This window comes from Caretta caretta, chromosome 1, assembly GCF_965140235.1.
Source record: "Caretta caretta isolate rCarCar2 chromosome 1, rCarCar1.hap1, whole genome shotgun sequence".
In the NCBI taxonomy this organism is placed as follows: Eukaryota; Metazoa; Chordata; order Testudines; family Cheloniidae; genus Caretta; species Caretta caretta.
In genome coordinates this window covers 255,250,142-255,268,040 of record NC_134206.1, presented here as the reverse complement: position 1 = coordinate 255,268,040, position 17,899 = coordinate 255,250,142, and the positions used below count along the sequence as shown (strand labels likewise).

The window sequence follows — 17,899 nt, the reverse complement described above, 5'->3', positions numbered from 1 at the left end:
GCAACAGAAGGCGGCTGTTAGTCCAGAGAGACGGGGATAAGCTACTTCAGCCACATGCTTGGGCTGTCAGATGATATGGGGAGCCTAGTCTGAAGTTGGAGGAGCTCCTGACATGTTGTGGTGCACTCAGAGGGGAGTATAGACCACTAAGCCATGTGCCAGTTCCACCAATAGCATGTCTGCTAACTGACAAAGGCAGATGTGACAATCTCTCCAATACAGTGCTCACTCCATGGCTGCTTGTCTATTTCAGATTCAGTTTCAAGTCAGTTTGGATCTACCAACAGGGCCGGTACAAGGATGTTTCGTGCCTTCGGCCTGGGGAGCTGTGCGGCAACTCCCTCCCTCCCCTTGGTCCGGGGAGCCGTGCAGCAACTCCCCACCCCAGCTCACCTCTGCTCCGCCTCCTCCCTGAGCACACCGCTGCCACTCCAGTTCTCCCGCCTCCCAGGCTTGCGGTGCCAATCAGCTGTTTGGTGCCGCAAGCCTGGGAGGGAGAGAAGCAGAGCGGGGCAGCATGCTCAGGGGAGGAGGTGGAGCAGAGGTGAGCTGGGGCAGCATGGTGCTGCCTCCCCCGCCCCGTTACTTGCTGCAGGCGGCCCTCCCCGCACCCCCCTGCCCCAGCTCACCTCCGCTCCACCGCCTCCCCGGAGCACGCTTTTGGCTGCCCCCAACCACTTGGCGCCCTAGGCAACCGCCTAGTTCGCCTAGTGGTTGCACCGGCCCTGTCTATCAAACACTTAGCAGGCTGGGACCAAAGCACATTACATGTTAGTTATCCATTTACAAGAAAGCAAGACCGCAACAGTCCAAGATGGCTATACTTTACGGGGGTGATACACATAGATACGCATGGCCCTAGACTCTTGGGTGTATGAAGTAGAACTGTGGAATAACTTACCAGAAGAGATTAGACAGAACCTGCCCCTAACAATGTACTGGTCTAAATGCAAAGACCCATCTCTTTAATAATGCCTTCCTCCAGTAGTAGTATCTCCCAACAATCCACTAATCCCCTCCTCTCCCACCCCCACACACTTCAGGGGAGGATGAGAGCAAAAAACAAAAACAAGGGAGAGAGAGAATATACTGCCCTTTAGGGCACACCCAGCACTATCTTTAATTACATGGTGCTTAGGCACCGATTGCAGATGTGCCTTAAATAGTCCCAGACTAATCTAAACCAATTGAGCGCAGCTCTGATGCAAGATCTAGATTCCCAGCAAGTAACCCCACTGGCACTGTAGCTTTTGATAACTTTCAGTCAAATTTACAGATAGTGGTAAGGGGGTGAAACCTATAGCATTCTTCTGAGAACTGTTGGCTCAAAGCAACGTCCTCAGAAGGTTTTGCAGCTAGAAATATGGCCTTTCCAAGTTGAAATAGGCAACACTAGTGTCTGTCATTAGACAACTTGGGGACAGTGTTTGTATCTACTAGGCTCATGTGCGTCTTTGGATGTCTGTTACTTTGAAGAAGACAAAAATAAAAAATAAATATCCCAAATAAAATTCTAGCGATTCTAAATGCACAAGAGTGGGACCCTTATCAAAATTAATTTGAATTTTTTGTGTGCTTACCCTGCAGTCAAACAGTTCAAGAGAATTTGGTGAAAGAAAAGAAAAACTTTATAGAACAAATTCCTTACGGGATCAAAAGCAACATTCGAGGAAGCTGCAGATTCCCCAAATAGCACAGGAAGATGACCTGATAACTAAGGCAGCTTAATGACATTTATACATAAATAGGTAGGACAGTGGGAAGGCAATTTAGAATTTTAACTATTCCAAACCCAGTCAAATGCAGGAGCACAGATCCAAGAGCATGAATTTATTGCAACTGATTCACCTTTTGACAAATTAGAATTTATACACGTATATGGCACTTGCCCCGCTAGTATACCAGTGTAGAAATGCTGGGCTAATGGTGACATAAAACACCAACAGAACAGTTCCAGACTAGTGCATCAAAGTTGTAGAAATATTTCTAACTTCTTTCTCTACTGATATTTATTGGGGTATGTCTACACTACAAAGTTAGGTCGAATTTATAGAAGTCAGTTTTTTAGAAATCGGTTTTATATATTTGAGTGTGTGTGTCCCCACAGAAAATGTTCTAAGTGCATTAACTCGGCGGAGTGCTTCCACAGTACCGAGGCAAGCGTCGACTTCCGGAGTGTTGCACTGTGGGTAGCTATCCCACAGTTCCCGCAGTCTCCACTGCCCATTGGAATTCTGGGTTGAGATCCCAATGCCTGATGGGGCTCAAACATTGTCGCGGGTGGTTCTGGGTACATATCATCAGTCTCCCGTTCCCTCCCTCCGTCCGTGAAAGCAGCAGCAGACAATCGTTTCACGCCTTTTTTCTTGAGTTACCTGTGCAGACGCCATACCACGGCAAGCATGGAGTCCACTCAGGTAACTGTCACCATATGTCTCCTGGGTGCTGGCAGACGTGGTACTGCATTGCTACACAGCAGCAGCAACTCATTGCCTTGTGGCAGCAGACGGTACAATAGGAGTGGTAGCTGTCATCATCATGTCCGAGGTGCTCCTGGCCACATCAGCCAGGAGCGCCTGGGCAGACATGGGTGCAGGGACTACATTAGAAGTGACTTGACCAGGTCATTCTCTTTAGTCCTGCAGTCAGTCCTATTGAACCATCTTATGGTGAGCAGGCAGGCAATACGGATTGCTAGCAGTCCTATTGTACCATCTTCTGCCGAGCAGCCATGAGATGTGGATGGCTTGCAGTCCTTCTGCACCATCTGCTGCCAGCCAAAGATGTAAAAGATAGATGGAGTTGATCAAAACAAGAAATAGCCCAGCTTTGTTTTGTACTCATTTGCTTTCCCCCTTCTCCCCCATCTAGGGGACTCCTTCCTCTCAGTCACACTGCAGTTAATCACAGAGAAGGTGCAGCGAGGTAAATCTAGCCATGTATCAATCAGAGGCGAGACCAACCTGCTTGTTCCAATAAGAACAATTACTTAGGTGCACCATTTCTTATTGGAGCCCTCTGTGAAGTTCTGCCTGAAATACTCCTTGATGTAAAGCCACCCCCTTTGCTGATTTTAATTCCCTGTAAGCCATGTCATCAGTCACCCCTCCCTCCGTCAGAGCAACGGCAGACAATCGTTCCGCACCTTTTTTCTGTGTTGACGCCATACCAAGGCAAGCATGGAGGCCGCTCAGCTCACTTTGGCAATTAGGAGCACATTGAACACCACACGCATTATCCAGCAGTATATGCAGCACCAGAACCTGGCAGAGCGATACCGGGCGAGGAGGTGACGTCAGCACGGTCACGTGAGTGATCAGGACATGGACACAGATTTCTCTGAAAGCATGGGCCCTGCCAATGCATGCATCATGGTGCTAATGGGGCAGGTTCATGCTGTGGTTTCCCGAGCCCAGAATCGGCGTTCAAGCACAGACTGGTGGGACCGCATAGTGTTGCGGGTCTGGGACGATTCCCAGTGGCTGCGAAAACTTTTGCATGCGTAAGGGCACTTTCATTGAACTTTGTGACTTGCTTTCCCCTGCCCTGAAGCTCATGAATACCAAGATGAGAGCAGCCCTCACAGTTGAGAAGCGAGTGGCGATAGCCCTGTGGAAGCTTGCAACGCCAGACAGCTACCGGTCAGTTGGGAATCAATTTGGAGTGGGCAAATCTACTGTGGGGACTGCTGTGATCCAAGTAGCCCACGCAATCAAAGATCTGCTGATATCAAGGGTAGTGACGCTGGGAAATGTGCAGGTCATAGTGGATGGCTTTGCTGCAATGGGATTCCCTAACTGTGGTGGGGCCATAGATGGAACCCCTATCCCTATCTTGGCACTGGAGCACCAAGCCGCCGAGTACATAAACCGCAAGGGGTACTTTTCGATAGTGCTGCAAGCTCTGGTGGATCACAAGGGACGTTTCACCAACATCAACGTGGGATGGCCGGGAAAGGTACAGGACGCTCGCATCTTCAGGAACTCTGGTCTGTTTCAAAAGCTGCAGGAAGGGACTTTATTCCCAGACCAGAAAATAACTGTTGGGGATGTTGAAATGCCTATAGTTATCCTTGGGTACCCAGCCTACCCCTTAATGCCATGGCTCATGAAGCCGTACACAGGCAGCCTGGACAGTAGTCAGGAGCTGTTCAACTACAGGCTGAGCAAGGGCAGAATGGTGGTAGAATGTGCATTTGGACGTTTAAAGGCACGCTGGCGCAGTTTACTGACTCGCTTAGACTTCAGCGAAACCAATATTCCCACTGTTATTACTGCTTGGTGTGTGCTCCACAATATCTGTGAGAGTAAGGGGAAGACGTTTATGGCGGGGCAGGAGGTTGAGGCAAATCACCTGGCTGCTGGTTATGCGCAGCCAAACACCAGGGCAGTTAGAAGAGCACAGGAGGGCAGGGTACGCATCAGAGAAGCTTTGAAAATCAGTTTCATGACTGGCCAGGCTACGGTGTGAAAGTTCTCTTTGTTTCTCCTTGATGAAACCCCCCGCCCCTTGGTTCACTCTACTTCCCTGTAAGCTAACCACCTGCCCCTCCTCCCTTCAATCACCGCTTGCAGAGGCAATAAAGTCATTGTTGCTTCACATTCATGCATTCTTTATTCATTCATCACACAAACAGGGGGATGACTACCAAGGTAGCCCAGGAGGGGTGGTGGAGGAGGGAAGGAAAATGCCACACAGCACTTTAAAAGTTTACAACTTTAAAATTTATTGAATGCCAGCCTTCTTTTTTTTGGGCAATCCTCTGTGGCGGAGTGGCTGGTTGGCCGGTGGCCCCCCCATCGCGTTCTTGGGCATCTGGGTGTGGAGGTTATGGAACTTGGGGAGGAGGGCGGCTGGTTACACAGGGGCTGTAGTGGCAGTCTGTGCTCCAGCTGCCTTTGCTGCAGCTCAACCATACACTGGAGCATACTGGTTTGATCCTCCAGCAGCCTCAGCATTGAATCCTGCCTCCTTTCATCATGCTGCCACCACATTTGAGCTTCAGCCCTGTCTTCAGCCCGCCACTTACTCTCTTCAGCCTGCCACTTCTCCTCCCGGGTCATTTTGTGCTTTCCTGCACTCTGACATTATTTGCCTCCACGCATTCATCTGTGCTCTGTCAGTGTGGGAGGACAGCATGAGCTTGGAGAACATTTCATCGCGAGTGCGTTTTTTTTCTTTCTAAGCTTCACTAGCTTCTGGGAAGGAGAAGATCCTGTGATCATTGAAACACATGCAGCTGGTGGAGAAAAAAAGGGACAGCGGCATTTAAAAAGACACATTTTATAAAACAGTGGCTACACTCTTTCAGGGCAAACCTTGCTGTTCACATTACATACATAGCACATGTGCTTTCATTACAAGGTCGCATTTTGCCTTCCCCCACCATGTGGCTACCCCCTCAACCCTCCCCCCTCCCCGTGGCTAACAGCGGGCACACTTCTGTTCAGCCACAGGCAAACAGCCCAGCAGGAACGGGCACCTCTGAGTGTCCCCTGAAGAAAAGCACCCTATTTCAACCAGGTGACCATGAATGATATCTCACTCTCCTGAGGATAACAGAGATAAAGAACGGATGTTGTTTGAATGCCATCAAACATACACTGCAATGCTTTGTTGTACAATGATTCCCGAGTACGTGTTACTGGCCTGGAGTGGTAAAGTGTCCTACCATGGAGGACGCAATAAGGCTGCCCTCCCCAGAAACCTTTTGCAAAGGCTTTGGGAGTACATCCAGGAGAGCCGTAAATGCCAGAGCAAATTAATCCTTTCACACGCTTGCTTTTAAACCATGTATAGTATTTTAAAAAGGTACACTCACCGGAGGTCCCTTCTCCGCCTTCCGGGTCCAGGAGGCAGCCTTGGGTGGGTTTGGGGGGTACTGGCTCCAGGTCCAGGATGAGAAACAGTTCCTGGCTGTTGGGAAAACTGGTTTCTCCACTTGCTTGCTGTGAGTTATCTACAACCTCCTCCTCGTCCCCAAAACCTGCTTCTGTGTTGCCTCCATCTCCACTGAAGGAGTTAAACAACATGGCTGGGGTAGTGGTGGCTGAACCCCCTAAAATGGCATGCAGCTCATCATAGAAGTGGTATGTTTGGGGCTCTGACCCGGAGCGGCCGTTCGCCTCTCTGGTTTTCTGGTAGGCTTGCCTCAGTTCCTTCAGTTTCATGCGGCACTGCTTCGGGTCCCTGTTATGGCCTCTGTCCTTCATGCCCTGGGAGATTTTGACAAAGGTTTTGGCATTTCGAAAACTGGAACGGAGTTTTGATAGCACGGATTCCTCTCCCCAAACAGCGATCAGATCCCGTACCTCCCGTTCAGTCCATGCTGGAGCTCTTTTGCGATTCTGGGACTCCATCATGGTCACCTCTGCTGATGAGCTCTGCATGGTCACCTGCAGCTTGCCACGCTGGCCAAACAGGAAATGAGATTCTAAAGTTCTTGGGCCTTTTCCTGTCTACCTGGCCAGTGCATCCGAGTTGAGAGTGCTGTCCAGAGCGGTCACAATGGAGCACTCTGGGATAGCTCCCGGAGGCCAATACCGTCAAATTGTGTCCACAGTACCCCAAATTCGACCCGGCAAGGCCAATTTAAGCGCTAATCCACTTGTCGGGGTGGAGTAAGGAAATCTATTTTAAGAGCCCTTTAAGTAGAAATAAAGGGCTTCATCGTGTGGACGTGTGCAGGTTTACATTGATTTAACGCTGCTAAATTCGACCTAAAGTCCTAGTGTAGATCAGGGCTGAGACAATTACAGTTAAAGATAACTTCAAGAAGTGCTGCAGCTAGAATTCCTGTAAACAATTTTATCCTCAATATTTGCACAAGTACATTTTACATTTCAGTATATTCTCTCAGTCTTAAGGGTTATGCAGTTCAGGGATTACTTTTTAATCTATTTTTTTGGACAGTGGATATTATTTTTAGACATTATATTGATCTGCTAAAATCTAAAGAGAAATATTTAATGCTCTAACTAAAGAAGTTATCCTTCAAAAATATATTGGTTCTGTTAATTCTACCAACCTGTGCAATTCTTCAGTTTTGTCTTCAGTAGGGCCCACGGTTAATAAGCAGTGGCGAAGGATGGCAGCCATATAACGAAATTGATGAGATTCATTCTATATAAATATAAATTATGAAGATATTTTCATTTTGACGATTGCAAATGAGGGTTTCAGGTCACTAGAATAATAAAAATTAAAGACGGAAAACACCCATTAGATCATATAATCTATTTCCTACCAATAAAGGACTGCTCTTTCAGAGTTCATTTGAATGCTTGGTGCAGTCTAGTTTTAAGTTACTCTAAATCCATTATTTCCTCTGGGAGATTGTTTGGGCTAGATTCACAAACTTTATGCACCTTTAAAAAAAAGAAAATAGATCATTGGGATTCACGAAGCCTGAGTTAGGCACCTAGCCTCCCTATACAATGAATGGGGACAGACAGAAGCCTCAGAATGGGAATCACACAAGCTACTACATGGGGAGGCTTTCCACTTAAGTTAGCCAATGGGAGAGACCAAGGTAAGGGATTTGTCCTAAGCCCCTGCCCCTCTTAAGGAACTTGGCTCTAAGTCCAGGATGCAGGGAGGTGCCTCCCTTTGCGGGGCTGGCAGTTACAAAAAAGTCTCTCTCCTCCTGGCATAGGAAACGTATGCCATTTTTGCCAGAAAGTTGGGGGAGCAGGAGAATCTTCCTCATAACTTTTAGTACAATGGTTAGGGTACTCACCGGGGATGTGGGAGACTGGTGACTCAACTCCCCCCTTCACCTGAAGGGGAGATATTCTGAGGTGGGGCTCCCTCAGTCTCTGGTGTTGAAGCTGTTGTATTGTGGATAAACAATGAAAGCATCATTGGGCCGGAAAGAGAACAAACTCTAGAATGACTTTGTAGCATGGTGGTTCGAGTACTCACCTGGACAGTGGGAGGTCCAGGATCCAATGACTAATTATTTATATACAGTGGAACAGTTTCAGCAGGAGAGAGAGAATGAGGGACCCCACATCAGACTATCCCACTGCCCAGTGGTTAGGGCACTCACCTGAGAAGTGGCAGATCCCTGTTCAAATCCTTTTTCCTCCTCAGGTGGAGGGTGAACTTGAGCCCAGGGTCTCCTACATTTAGACCACTGGGCTAAAAGTTATGACAAAGGTCCTCCTCCTCCAGCTGTTTTGTGTAAACTCATCTAGAGGGGGCAATCTGAGAGGTGAGCTCTAAACACGCATAGTAAATCAGGCCCCACAGGCAAGTTAGATATAGGAATGCATGTAGGGCCCAAATTGCACTGGGGCTTAGGTGTCTGGATGCCCAGCGTGGGGCTGCACTGAGCATGCTCAGATGCCAAAATATAGGCATAGGGAACATTTACAGTAAAAATTTAGGAGCAGAGGAAGTTTAGGTGCCTACATGGTTTGGCAGCAGCGGAGTGGGGTTTTTGTAAATCCCACTGGGGCCTGATTCTGGGATTTAGGTGCCTAAAGTGTCAGTTAAGCATGCAAGTCCTTTTGTGCATCTAGCCCTTCCAGTCTAACATTTCATAATTAGGAAATTTATCTTGATATTCAGACTAAGTTATCCTTTGCTCAATTTCAACTCCACAACTATCTTCTCCCTTTCCCTGCCATTTACACATACCAAATTTTGGTATGTGTTACATTACCCTTAGCCCTCCTCATTCTGTGAGGTGTCACTTCTCTTTAAGCTACCCAGAATGTCTCTGCCATTTTTTGCACTCCTGTATCTCACTGCAGGTTGGTGTTTTGTTTTGGGTTTTTTTTTGGGGGGGGGGGGGGAGGGAGGAGGAGAAGAGGGCAATCTCATCCTGGGGGCACTAGATCTATTTCCCCTGAAAGCTGGCAGCGCCAAAATTCCCAGAAGAGGAGCCAGCCATTGGTGCCAGAGATTTGTCCCTTGCAGTAATCAGGGACAGTGGCAGCAACATTCCTTCATGGCTCCTGGGCATCAATGATGTCACTGACTGCTTTTGAAAGTTTAGACTACATACATTCCTCAGTCTGATTGGGACAAACAGCCAAACTCCTCTCTCCCCTATTCCTCAGTCTTTTTAAAACACATCTCAATCCGCTGTCCTCCATATTCCTTCTTACTCTCTTCTTTGCCCCTTCAGTCCTTCTCTTCTCCCTTATTTAACTTGTCTACTCTTCCCATTCCCACTCACCCTATCTTTGCCCTTTTTTTTTAAAATGACCTCGCCCACTCATCCCTCCCCAAAAAGCCCTAAACAGGAGCAAAAAAATACATAATTAAAGTGTGCCAATAACCACCACAATCATTGAGTTGTATGGGTTATCCCTGTCCCCTTCCCTATTTATTTTCTTTTTGACTGTTAGTTTCTCTTGGCAATGAAGATCTCAAGTGTTTGTAGAACCTAACACAATGGGATCCAATTCTGATTGGGCCCTGGGGTGCTACTGTAATATAAACGTTAAACCATCACCACCTCGTCCTCCAATTTGATACTCAAGATCAACTCTATTCTGGCATTGCTACTTTGAAATTATTTCCTGCCATTGAATTCTGGTGTTTCAGATACAGGTTGAGGTTGAATCTCATTTTGAGCTCATAGGAATAAACTCTTTAGATCCCTTTATAATTTTTCCATCCTCCCGGATGTTTGCAACGTCTCCTAATTCTGCATCGCCAGCACACTTAATTAGTGTACTGTTTACCTCTTTTCCTAGATCATTAAAAAGGATGTTAAAGAACACTTTGCCCAACAAGGATCCTTTGGGGAATGTTAAAGTTTAGAACTAGAGAGAATAGCTTTTACTGAAGTGCTGTTTGGCTTTGGAAACCTTTAGCAAATAAGTTACTATAAAAGCTCTATCTTGAAATACAAAATAAAATTTCTAAGCCTAGAAGAGATCCAATACTCATGTGATAGAAAATAGAGTGACCCAATGCAACAGTACTTCCCTTTTCCCTTCTTCATTATGCTCCCTCAGCATAAGCTGTTTCTTCAGTTCAGACTGGCTTGTTTGGCTTGTCCAGGGGCAAAGTTCTGAGATGAAACCTCCACTTTTCTAAAGATATTCCCCCAACTGAATCAGTAGGAAATGCCACTGCTGAGACTGCCAGTTCCCACACGCACAAAACTCCATCGTTTTTGAGGTTTCAGTGCGAGAAAGCATTGGGAAAGATGCCTTCTCAACCTTCTTAACAACTCCACAGTATCTGTAATCATACCCTTCCTTTCAGGTGTCAGAAAATGAAGACAAAATAAGCAAGAGTTGGCCAAATAGCTAACTGTTGATCCTTCCCTATAGTTCAGCCGCACCATGGTTTCACTTGATAGTCCACAGGACTTTGGGAAGTCTGTTGCAATATCAAATGGGCTCATGTTGGAAAAATTCAAGCAACCAAACACAGTTTCTAAGAGCTTACTTCAGTGGCCTAGATCAGAGGTAAGACTACTTTTCATGCGATACGTCCCTAATTACAGACTACCTACCTAAAAAGATACAGGTGCAGACATTAGTGCACTGTGACTGCTAAGAGATACCATATTCAGCTTCAATCTTTATGTTCTCAAGGAAGAAGACAGTGATGAACTACTCCCCTTTCAAAAAACACAGGAAGCCCAACTTGCTGCACAGTCACTATTTTGAAAACCAAACAAACGTCGCATGGAGAAAAATGCTTGAAGCTACAAATTCATCTTACCAGGGCAAGTGATAGCTTCAGTGAATTCTGCTCTATATTTTAACAGATAGGCAAGACCCAGGAGTATGTGGTCTATCCTGTCTTGAAAATATACTGAAAGATCTGGTGATCAAAATTATAATAGACATCCCCCTTTTGTGACAGCTGCAGTTCCCTGCAAGTCAACCAGTTCCAGTATGATCAGGTCTTATACAGGCTTAATGTGAGGTGTCATCTGATTTAGATATTTTTAAGCAAGGTGCCCATGTCCATGAGAGGTAGTTGCTTTATATTCAAAAGGATGTTACATAATTTCTGTAGTCCCTTCGTCAGGAGATAAAACCTTCATCTAGTGCTACTGGAAACCCTCAGAGATGGAGAAGTAGAACTTATCAGCATCAAGACTTAGGTTTCAGAAGAAGGAGTTGCTACCCATGAAGTAAACACATAACGTGGCTTGAGTCTACAGTTTAACATCTTTGATTTTATGACCAGGTAATTCTGTCTGAGGGAAATAAAGTCATTTATTTTCACCCAACTTCTTTCCAAATGCATACATTTATACAGCATGCATTTATATATAAATAAAATATGACCTCCTAAGTGCATATACATGCATGCATATTATACACACACTTACACTTAGGAGGTCATATTTTCCACCCCTGAGCACACACATTTAATGCTACTGTTTGTCTAGACAAAGGTAAGGCATCTCTTCCTGTCAAGAGAGACTTTCTTTTTAATTATTGAGGTTGTAAGTCAAAAGCAAGAGCAAGAAAAGTCCCTCGCTTTCTTGTGGATTATCCAAGAGTCTGAAGACTATGCTATCTACTGTGACATTCAGACCTAAACTTTTTTCTATTTTGGGAGTTACATTTTTCTTCAGGGCCCCATAATTTTGGAAAATTTTTAACTGAATTGTTAATTTCAAAACTCTTTTCAAGTCCCACATTCCTGGGTGAGTAATTCATATCCGGGCTCTCATGTTCTTAGGATTGTTAACCTCTCTGCAGATTAGTCTAACACACTGACCTTACACAAAAGAATCTCTGCTTGATAATTAAGACATTTGTTTTGAGGTTTAACTATATGGCAAAATTACTATAGTGTAAATACCTTCTCTTTAGACTTACCAGTTGTAATCATATTTACAGTGCTTGACTTGAAAGAGCTTACAATATAATTTTAAGATGTGACAAGTGGGGTAAACAACAAAAAAGAGTGGAGGACAGGAAGGCCGATGTGTCATATTCCAGGTGCCATAGGTTCTCTCGAGGCAACTGGTTTGACATTCAGCAAGAGAAAAGGTAAATCCTATTTAAAAATTATACCAACAAGGTGCATGTATTGCGTCTCATCATTTAACATCTTAAGGAAAAAAGCACACCTCTTTCCCTCAAACAATTACTTGTTCTTAAAAAAAGCTGATCTGTTTGTAATTGTGTCCACATAAAAACAATCAAGTCATTGTTCCACAGCCTTAATTGCTGGCTATAATCCAGAGAGATGGTCATCTGAACAACACACATTTAAAGAAAAAAGTTATCCTAACCAACATATATTTTAATGTGCTTAACTAGTGCTTATTTCCCTTTGGAAACCTTAAGCTCTCATCCAGCCTCATTCTCATTAGACATTCAACTGCATATTTGAGTTTATATATAAAAACCTTAAAAAAAATAAAAATTTGTATTACACCATCCATCCAACCCTCACTGTGTAGTTACTTTCCTCTGAGGACCTCAAAGTTTTTTCCTAACATTAAGGATTCACCACCTTTTTGAGGCCCTAGTTCAGAAGGGCACTTAAGCATGTGTTTAGCTTTTAAGTACTGTCCTAAACAAGGGAATGCCCTGCTCTGATGACTGGGCAATTGCTTCTCCAATTTAAGTATGAGGTGGCTATGGTTCTTGCAGACAAAATAAGCCCAATCAAAGAATTTAAACTCAGACCTTACCTCACTGTGGACATTCCAACTGTCAAGCGTCACATTAAAGAGAGCTTTGAGTGCCTCAATGGCACAATCTGTTTCTTGTAGCGATAAAGGAGATCCATCATGCTCTTCAGCAGCTTTGTATTTGTCTGTCCATCTTATGCTAAATGAACTTTCCAAGGCTTGAGTCAAAACCTGCAACCCTTGTAGCTCATGATGCAACTGTGACCGAATCTCTGTGTGCAGAAGTGACAGGAGGAAGAGAAGGCGCAAATCAAAACATTTAATGTCATCAACAAACTGTTGGTCCTTGCATTTTTTCAGTAGATTGCAAAGCATAGCTGCAAGGTTCAGTTCCAAACTGAGCTTCTGTGCAATGGCACTATTAAAAACTATGTTACAGAGGCATTTTAAAGCTTCCACTATAACAGGGAAATTGGACACATCCTCCAAAGAATCTTCTGTCATGTCCAGCTTTGCCAGCCTCATCAGGATCTGCATGTTTTCCTTTGTTGTCACAGGCACTAAAACCTTCTTATCTCTGGAGAGAATCCGAAGGGCTTCAAGACAAGCAACTTGACATGAAGTTTTTGTGTCTTTTTCGAGGATCTTTAAGATTCCTTCACACAGTTTCTGTGGACACATACAAAAAACCCCCAAAATTTTAATCATTGTGAATTTGAATGCAAAATCTTTTACTACTGTCATCCATCAAATCATAAAAACTTCAGCCACTTTCTTCAAGGAACTTGTTTTTGGACATATTTTATCTAGGTCGTCATTAGCTTTTCAAAATATGAACTGCTACAGAAATATTCAGAGAATATCTTTAAAGGTTTTCTTACACACACAACCAAAATAAATGGATAAAGATAGAGATGACAGCACATCTCCTAGTCATAAGCATGCTGCCAGTTTCACCTGGGTTCTATACATTAATCCTATTGGGTCACAGCAAGACTTTGGTTACTTTTATGGAAACAGAGAGGTCCTTATAATAGACCATTACATTTTTAGTTTAAAAAAGAAATCATCCATGTCATAAATATAAAGGGAAGGGAAGGGTAAACACCTTTAAAATCCAGAGGAAAAGCCCTTTCACCTGTAAAGGGTTAAGAAGCTAGGATAACCTCGCTGGTACCTGACCAAAATGACCAATGAGGAGACAAGATACTTTCAAAGCTGGAGGGGGGAGAAACAAAGGGTCTGGGTCTGTCTGTGTGATGCTTTTGCCAGGGACAGAACAGGAATGGAGTCTTAGAACTTAGTAAGTAATCTAGCTAGAGATGCGTTAGATGATGATTTCTTTAAATGGCTGAGAAAATAAGCTGTGCTGAATAGAATGGATATTCCTGTCTGTGTGTCTTTTTGTAACTTAAGGTTTTGCCTAGAGGGATTCTCTATGTTTTGAATCTAATTACCCTGTAAGGTATTTAAAAAGAATGCCCTCTGTAAAATCAGAAATGGTACTTTTTCTTCTATTAAAATTCTTCTTGTAAGAAACTGAATGCTTCTTTTCATTGTTCTTAAGATCCAAGGGTTTGGGTCTGTTGTCACCTATGCAAATTGGTGAGGATTTTTATCAAACCATCCCCAGGAAGGGGGGTGCAAGGTTTTGGTGAGGATTTTGGGGGGGAAGACGTTTCCAGATGGCTCTTTCCCAATAATAAACCCGGTTAGACGTTTGGTGGTGGCAGCGAAAGTCCAAGGGCAAAAGGTAACATAGTTTGTACCTTGGGGAAGTTTTAACCTTAAGCTGGTAAAAGCAAGTTTAGGAGGTTTTCATGCAGGTCCCCACATCTATACCCTAGAGTTCAGAGTGGGGAAGGAACCTTGACAATCCTGTTCTAGTCGTCTTAAATATTTGGAATATAGTACATACCTCTCCTACTAAGCTTGAAGCTAAACGGTTCTTCATGTGCATACACCTCTCTTATTTGAGATTTAATGACCCAGTCAGATTCAAAGTTGAGGCAAACTCAAACTGGTATTTAATAGTCTATATGCTGACAGACAAAAGAGGGCATATTAAAACTAGCAAGATGAGACAGAGTGGAATGTAGACTTTTAGTAAATTAAGGTAACTAATACGCAGTCATAGCTAGGAGAGTTACAATACTACCTGCAAAATATAGTGCCAGGCCAAGCTGATCAAGAGACTCAAAGATTGTCCAGTGATCAAAAGACAGAATGCTATACTTATGTTACAAGCAGTTGTTAATTTGCATTGCTGCTTAGAAAAATATAAGTGATTTAAGAATCAGAAGGTCAGAAAAACAACATTTCAATTACAGAAAGATTCTAAACACACTAGTCTGATTATTTTCTAAAAACCTAAAACAAACTCAGACAAATCAACCAAGAGAGGAAAGACACAGTAGAAGAGAGTGCATGACCGAACAGGGCTCCATACATTTTTTATTGCTACAAATTCAGGAAGACAATATTACTTATGGATGGCAGAGTCACGAGTCTAGTTATGAAAGTCTTCGCAAATAAGAGGCAATAAAAGCTTTACTGCACCCTATACCACCCAGATCCTTTGGTTTTTGCCCTTTAAATCTTCCTCTGCTTCTTGTCCCTTGACGTACGTTAGTTACTAGTGAAACAGTGTAGTCACTAATCTGGGTAGTTCTTAGTGACATCCACTGGTGCGGTATGAATCAGTTTATGATCAGAAATATGCGCCATGTACACACACTTCTCAGTTTTTTAATTAATACTAAATATATTGAAACAGTTTCCTACTTAAGGAAATGTTGCAGGAATTGGATTTTTCAGCACTAAAACAAATGCTCACCACCCAGACTGAGAGCTAGAGAGGAAAGTTTCACTGGACGCGATCGAGGGAGTTTTGTTACAGTAATGATTAAGAAAATGAAGAGTCATGTTAAAACAACATATTATTCAACTAAACTAGGCAGGTCAAACTGTGGTACAATGCTGTGTGATACATCACGTTGTCAAACAGGAAAGCATATGATATAAGCAAAACGTGAGACAAGTTAGTTATTGACTGTCACACACAGCTACTTAGTACACTGGTGATGTTTTGGTTTAAAGACCTACCAGTCTGCTGCATTCTTCGCCTCTAAAAATTTATCTGGAAATCATTTTTGATAAACACAGATGGGGTTATATTTATATCATGTATGCCAAAAGAGACAGTCACTAAAACACAGAATTTCAGTCTCTCTGAAATACTTAGTATTGTTAAACCATGGCTATGAGTTATCTGGAAATCAACAAGACACATAAAAGAAAAAAAAAAAGAAAAAAAAAAGGAAGCTTAAGAGTGGGCTTTTCAGAAGCATTCAACACTGGCCTAACTGCTTTCACTGAAGTTAGTGATAAAACGCTCTTTGACTTCAGTGGGAAAAGTTGGCCAATGCTGAAGACTTTGAAGATCTCACCCTTAAAGTTTTTTTTTTTTTAAAAATAAAAAACAAACAAACCAAAAACGATCATAGTTCAGGAGAAATGGTCAAATCAACCTCTACAGCTCAACTGACTTTTCACAAATATTTTAATTCAATTAAAAAGTTTTCTGTATAATTATCTTTGCTTATAAATCAGAAGCAGCAGTTACTGAACCTACTAGATTTTGATAAATAATCCAGGCAAGAGAGAGTGGGCAGCACTGGGGACTACAAACACAAACCTGCTAATAGCAGGAACAGAATAAATTGACCCTTTTTCTGCTAGAGTGATTCAGTCAAGAAAGCTCTGTCTCTGCTGACAGAGTACTGTAATTCACAGTGGCAGAAAAACTGCTAACTGATCCAAACTGCCACCGTGAAACAGCATTGTAGGAGAGGTGGTCTCTGAGATAACCAAGTGTGGGCAATTTTTTCCCCCTTTTTGTTCTTTAATAGTGGTAGATAGAATCCCATGGATGAGAATAAATAGGTTGTAAAAAGAGGTGAACAGCAATTTCAACAACTGTGGGACTGGCAGGACATATTGGGGGCATTGCTGAAAGATGGTAGAGTTAAGGTTGCATGGGCAACCTTAACTGTGCATTTCCTGGCTTTCAGAAATTTGAGCTTTGCTCAACTCAATGTTCTGCAAGGAAAGACTACTAGCAACCTTATCTCTGCATTAACAGTTTGCCACTGAATTTCCCAGTTTTTCAATCAGGAAAAATATATGTTCTTAGTAGTCATTTAGACAGTTGTACATATTATGTCCCACAATTTGAATACCAAGCCAGCTAGCCCATTCTCCACACATCAGCTAGGCTCCACTAGCCCTGTTTTAGCACATCTCCCAGCCATGTTGCTGACCCATTCAATGTGTTCCCTCTCCAAATTACCCCCCACTACTGGCATTTTCTGATCTATGCAAGCTCAGTTTGGTTTCTTGTAGCTAGTGTACAAACATGCTGAGAACAAAAAAACGTAATGAGCGACATGAGGAAGGGGCTTTTTTGCTGTTCCCCCTAGAGAATCACTTTCCATTTGGATAATATCATGAACTTGAAAAATATATTTTCCATTACTGCCATATACAAACCAGTAGCTGAACACCACTAGCTTATTGAGTATAACAGCGTGACTATGGATGGTTCACTGTTACAGGAACTAACTGGAATTTAAGGGTGAACAGCAAGAGTTTTGCTAAAAATAAGTATCTGCTTCCAAAATTTGCTAGGTTCTCTTATATACAATGTACTTGCATTTTTGAGTTACAACCAAGGGACCTAAAGCATCATAGAGGCACCCTTTTCAAATACACATCTATATATTATTCTACTTTGACGCGAGATTAAAGAAAATAATTTGCCTCTGCAACTACCTCACTCTGAACTGCTTGCTGATCCTATTTCCCTGTACCAGAGCAGACACTGTCAAAAATGAAGGAAAATCCAGCAAAAAGTAGTAATTGAATGTTACCCCAAAGTAATGTGTTTTTAAACCATCTTCACTTATCTTGCCTCTTATAAGCAATGCAGTTGGGCCCGATCCCGCATTCTTTTGCGCACCCTAAATTCCAATGGCAGTTCAGCAGGCCTAAGGAATGCAGTTTAGGATCCTGGTAGGTGTGTGGAAAATTCCCAAACTCAAGCCTAGCCATATACCTTTGTTGAATTTTTAATCTAGATTACCAGTAACTTCAAGGATCAGGTCTTCTGCTTTAAAGCTAAACTGATATTGGCTCAATCTTAAAGATTCATGATTTTAATGCAGCATTGTGGAGGCAGAGGATTTGACTTGGGAGGGTGATGGAACATCCACCTGCTTTTAAAAAAAGATTAACAATTTACACAGTTATATGGTTTTGGTTTTTTAG

At 43.2% G+C, this 17,899-nt stretch overlaps 1 protein-coding gene across 1 annotated transcript in view; it reads right to left on the bottom strand.

Annotated features, from left to right (window-relative positions):
- Nucleotides 1-17,899, bottom strand: part of RIC8B (RIC8 guanine nucleotide exchange factor B) — a 58,707-nt gene that overhangs the window by 24,336 nt on the left and 16,472 nt on the right. Inside the window, exons 3-4 of the mRNA XM_048832245.2 lie at nt 12,632-13,240; nt 7,028-7,122 (exon numbers count right to left, since the gene is read on the bottom strand). Of these exons, the coding sequence (XP_048688202.1) occupies nt 7,028-7,122; nt 12,632-13,240 (704 nt within the window). The remainder of the gene's footprint in view (nt 1-7,027; nt 7,123-12,631; nt 13,241-17,899) is intronic.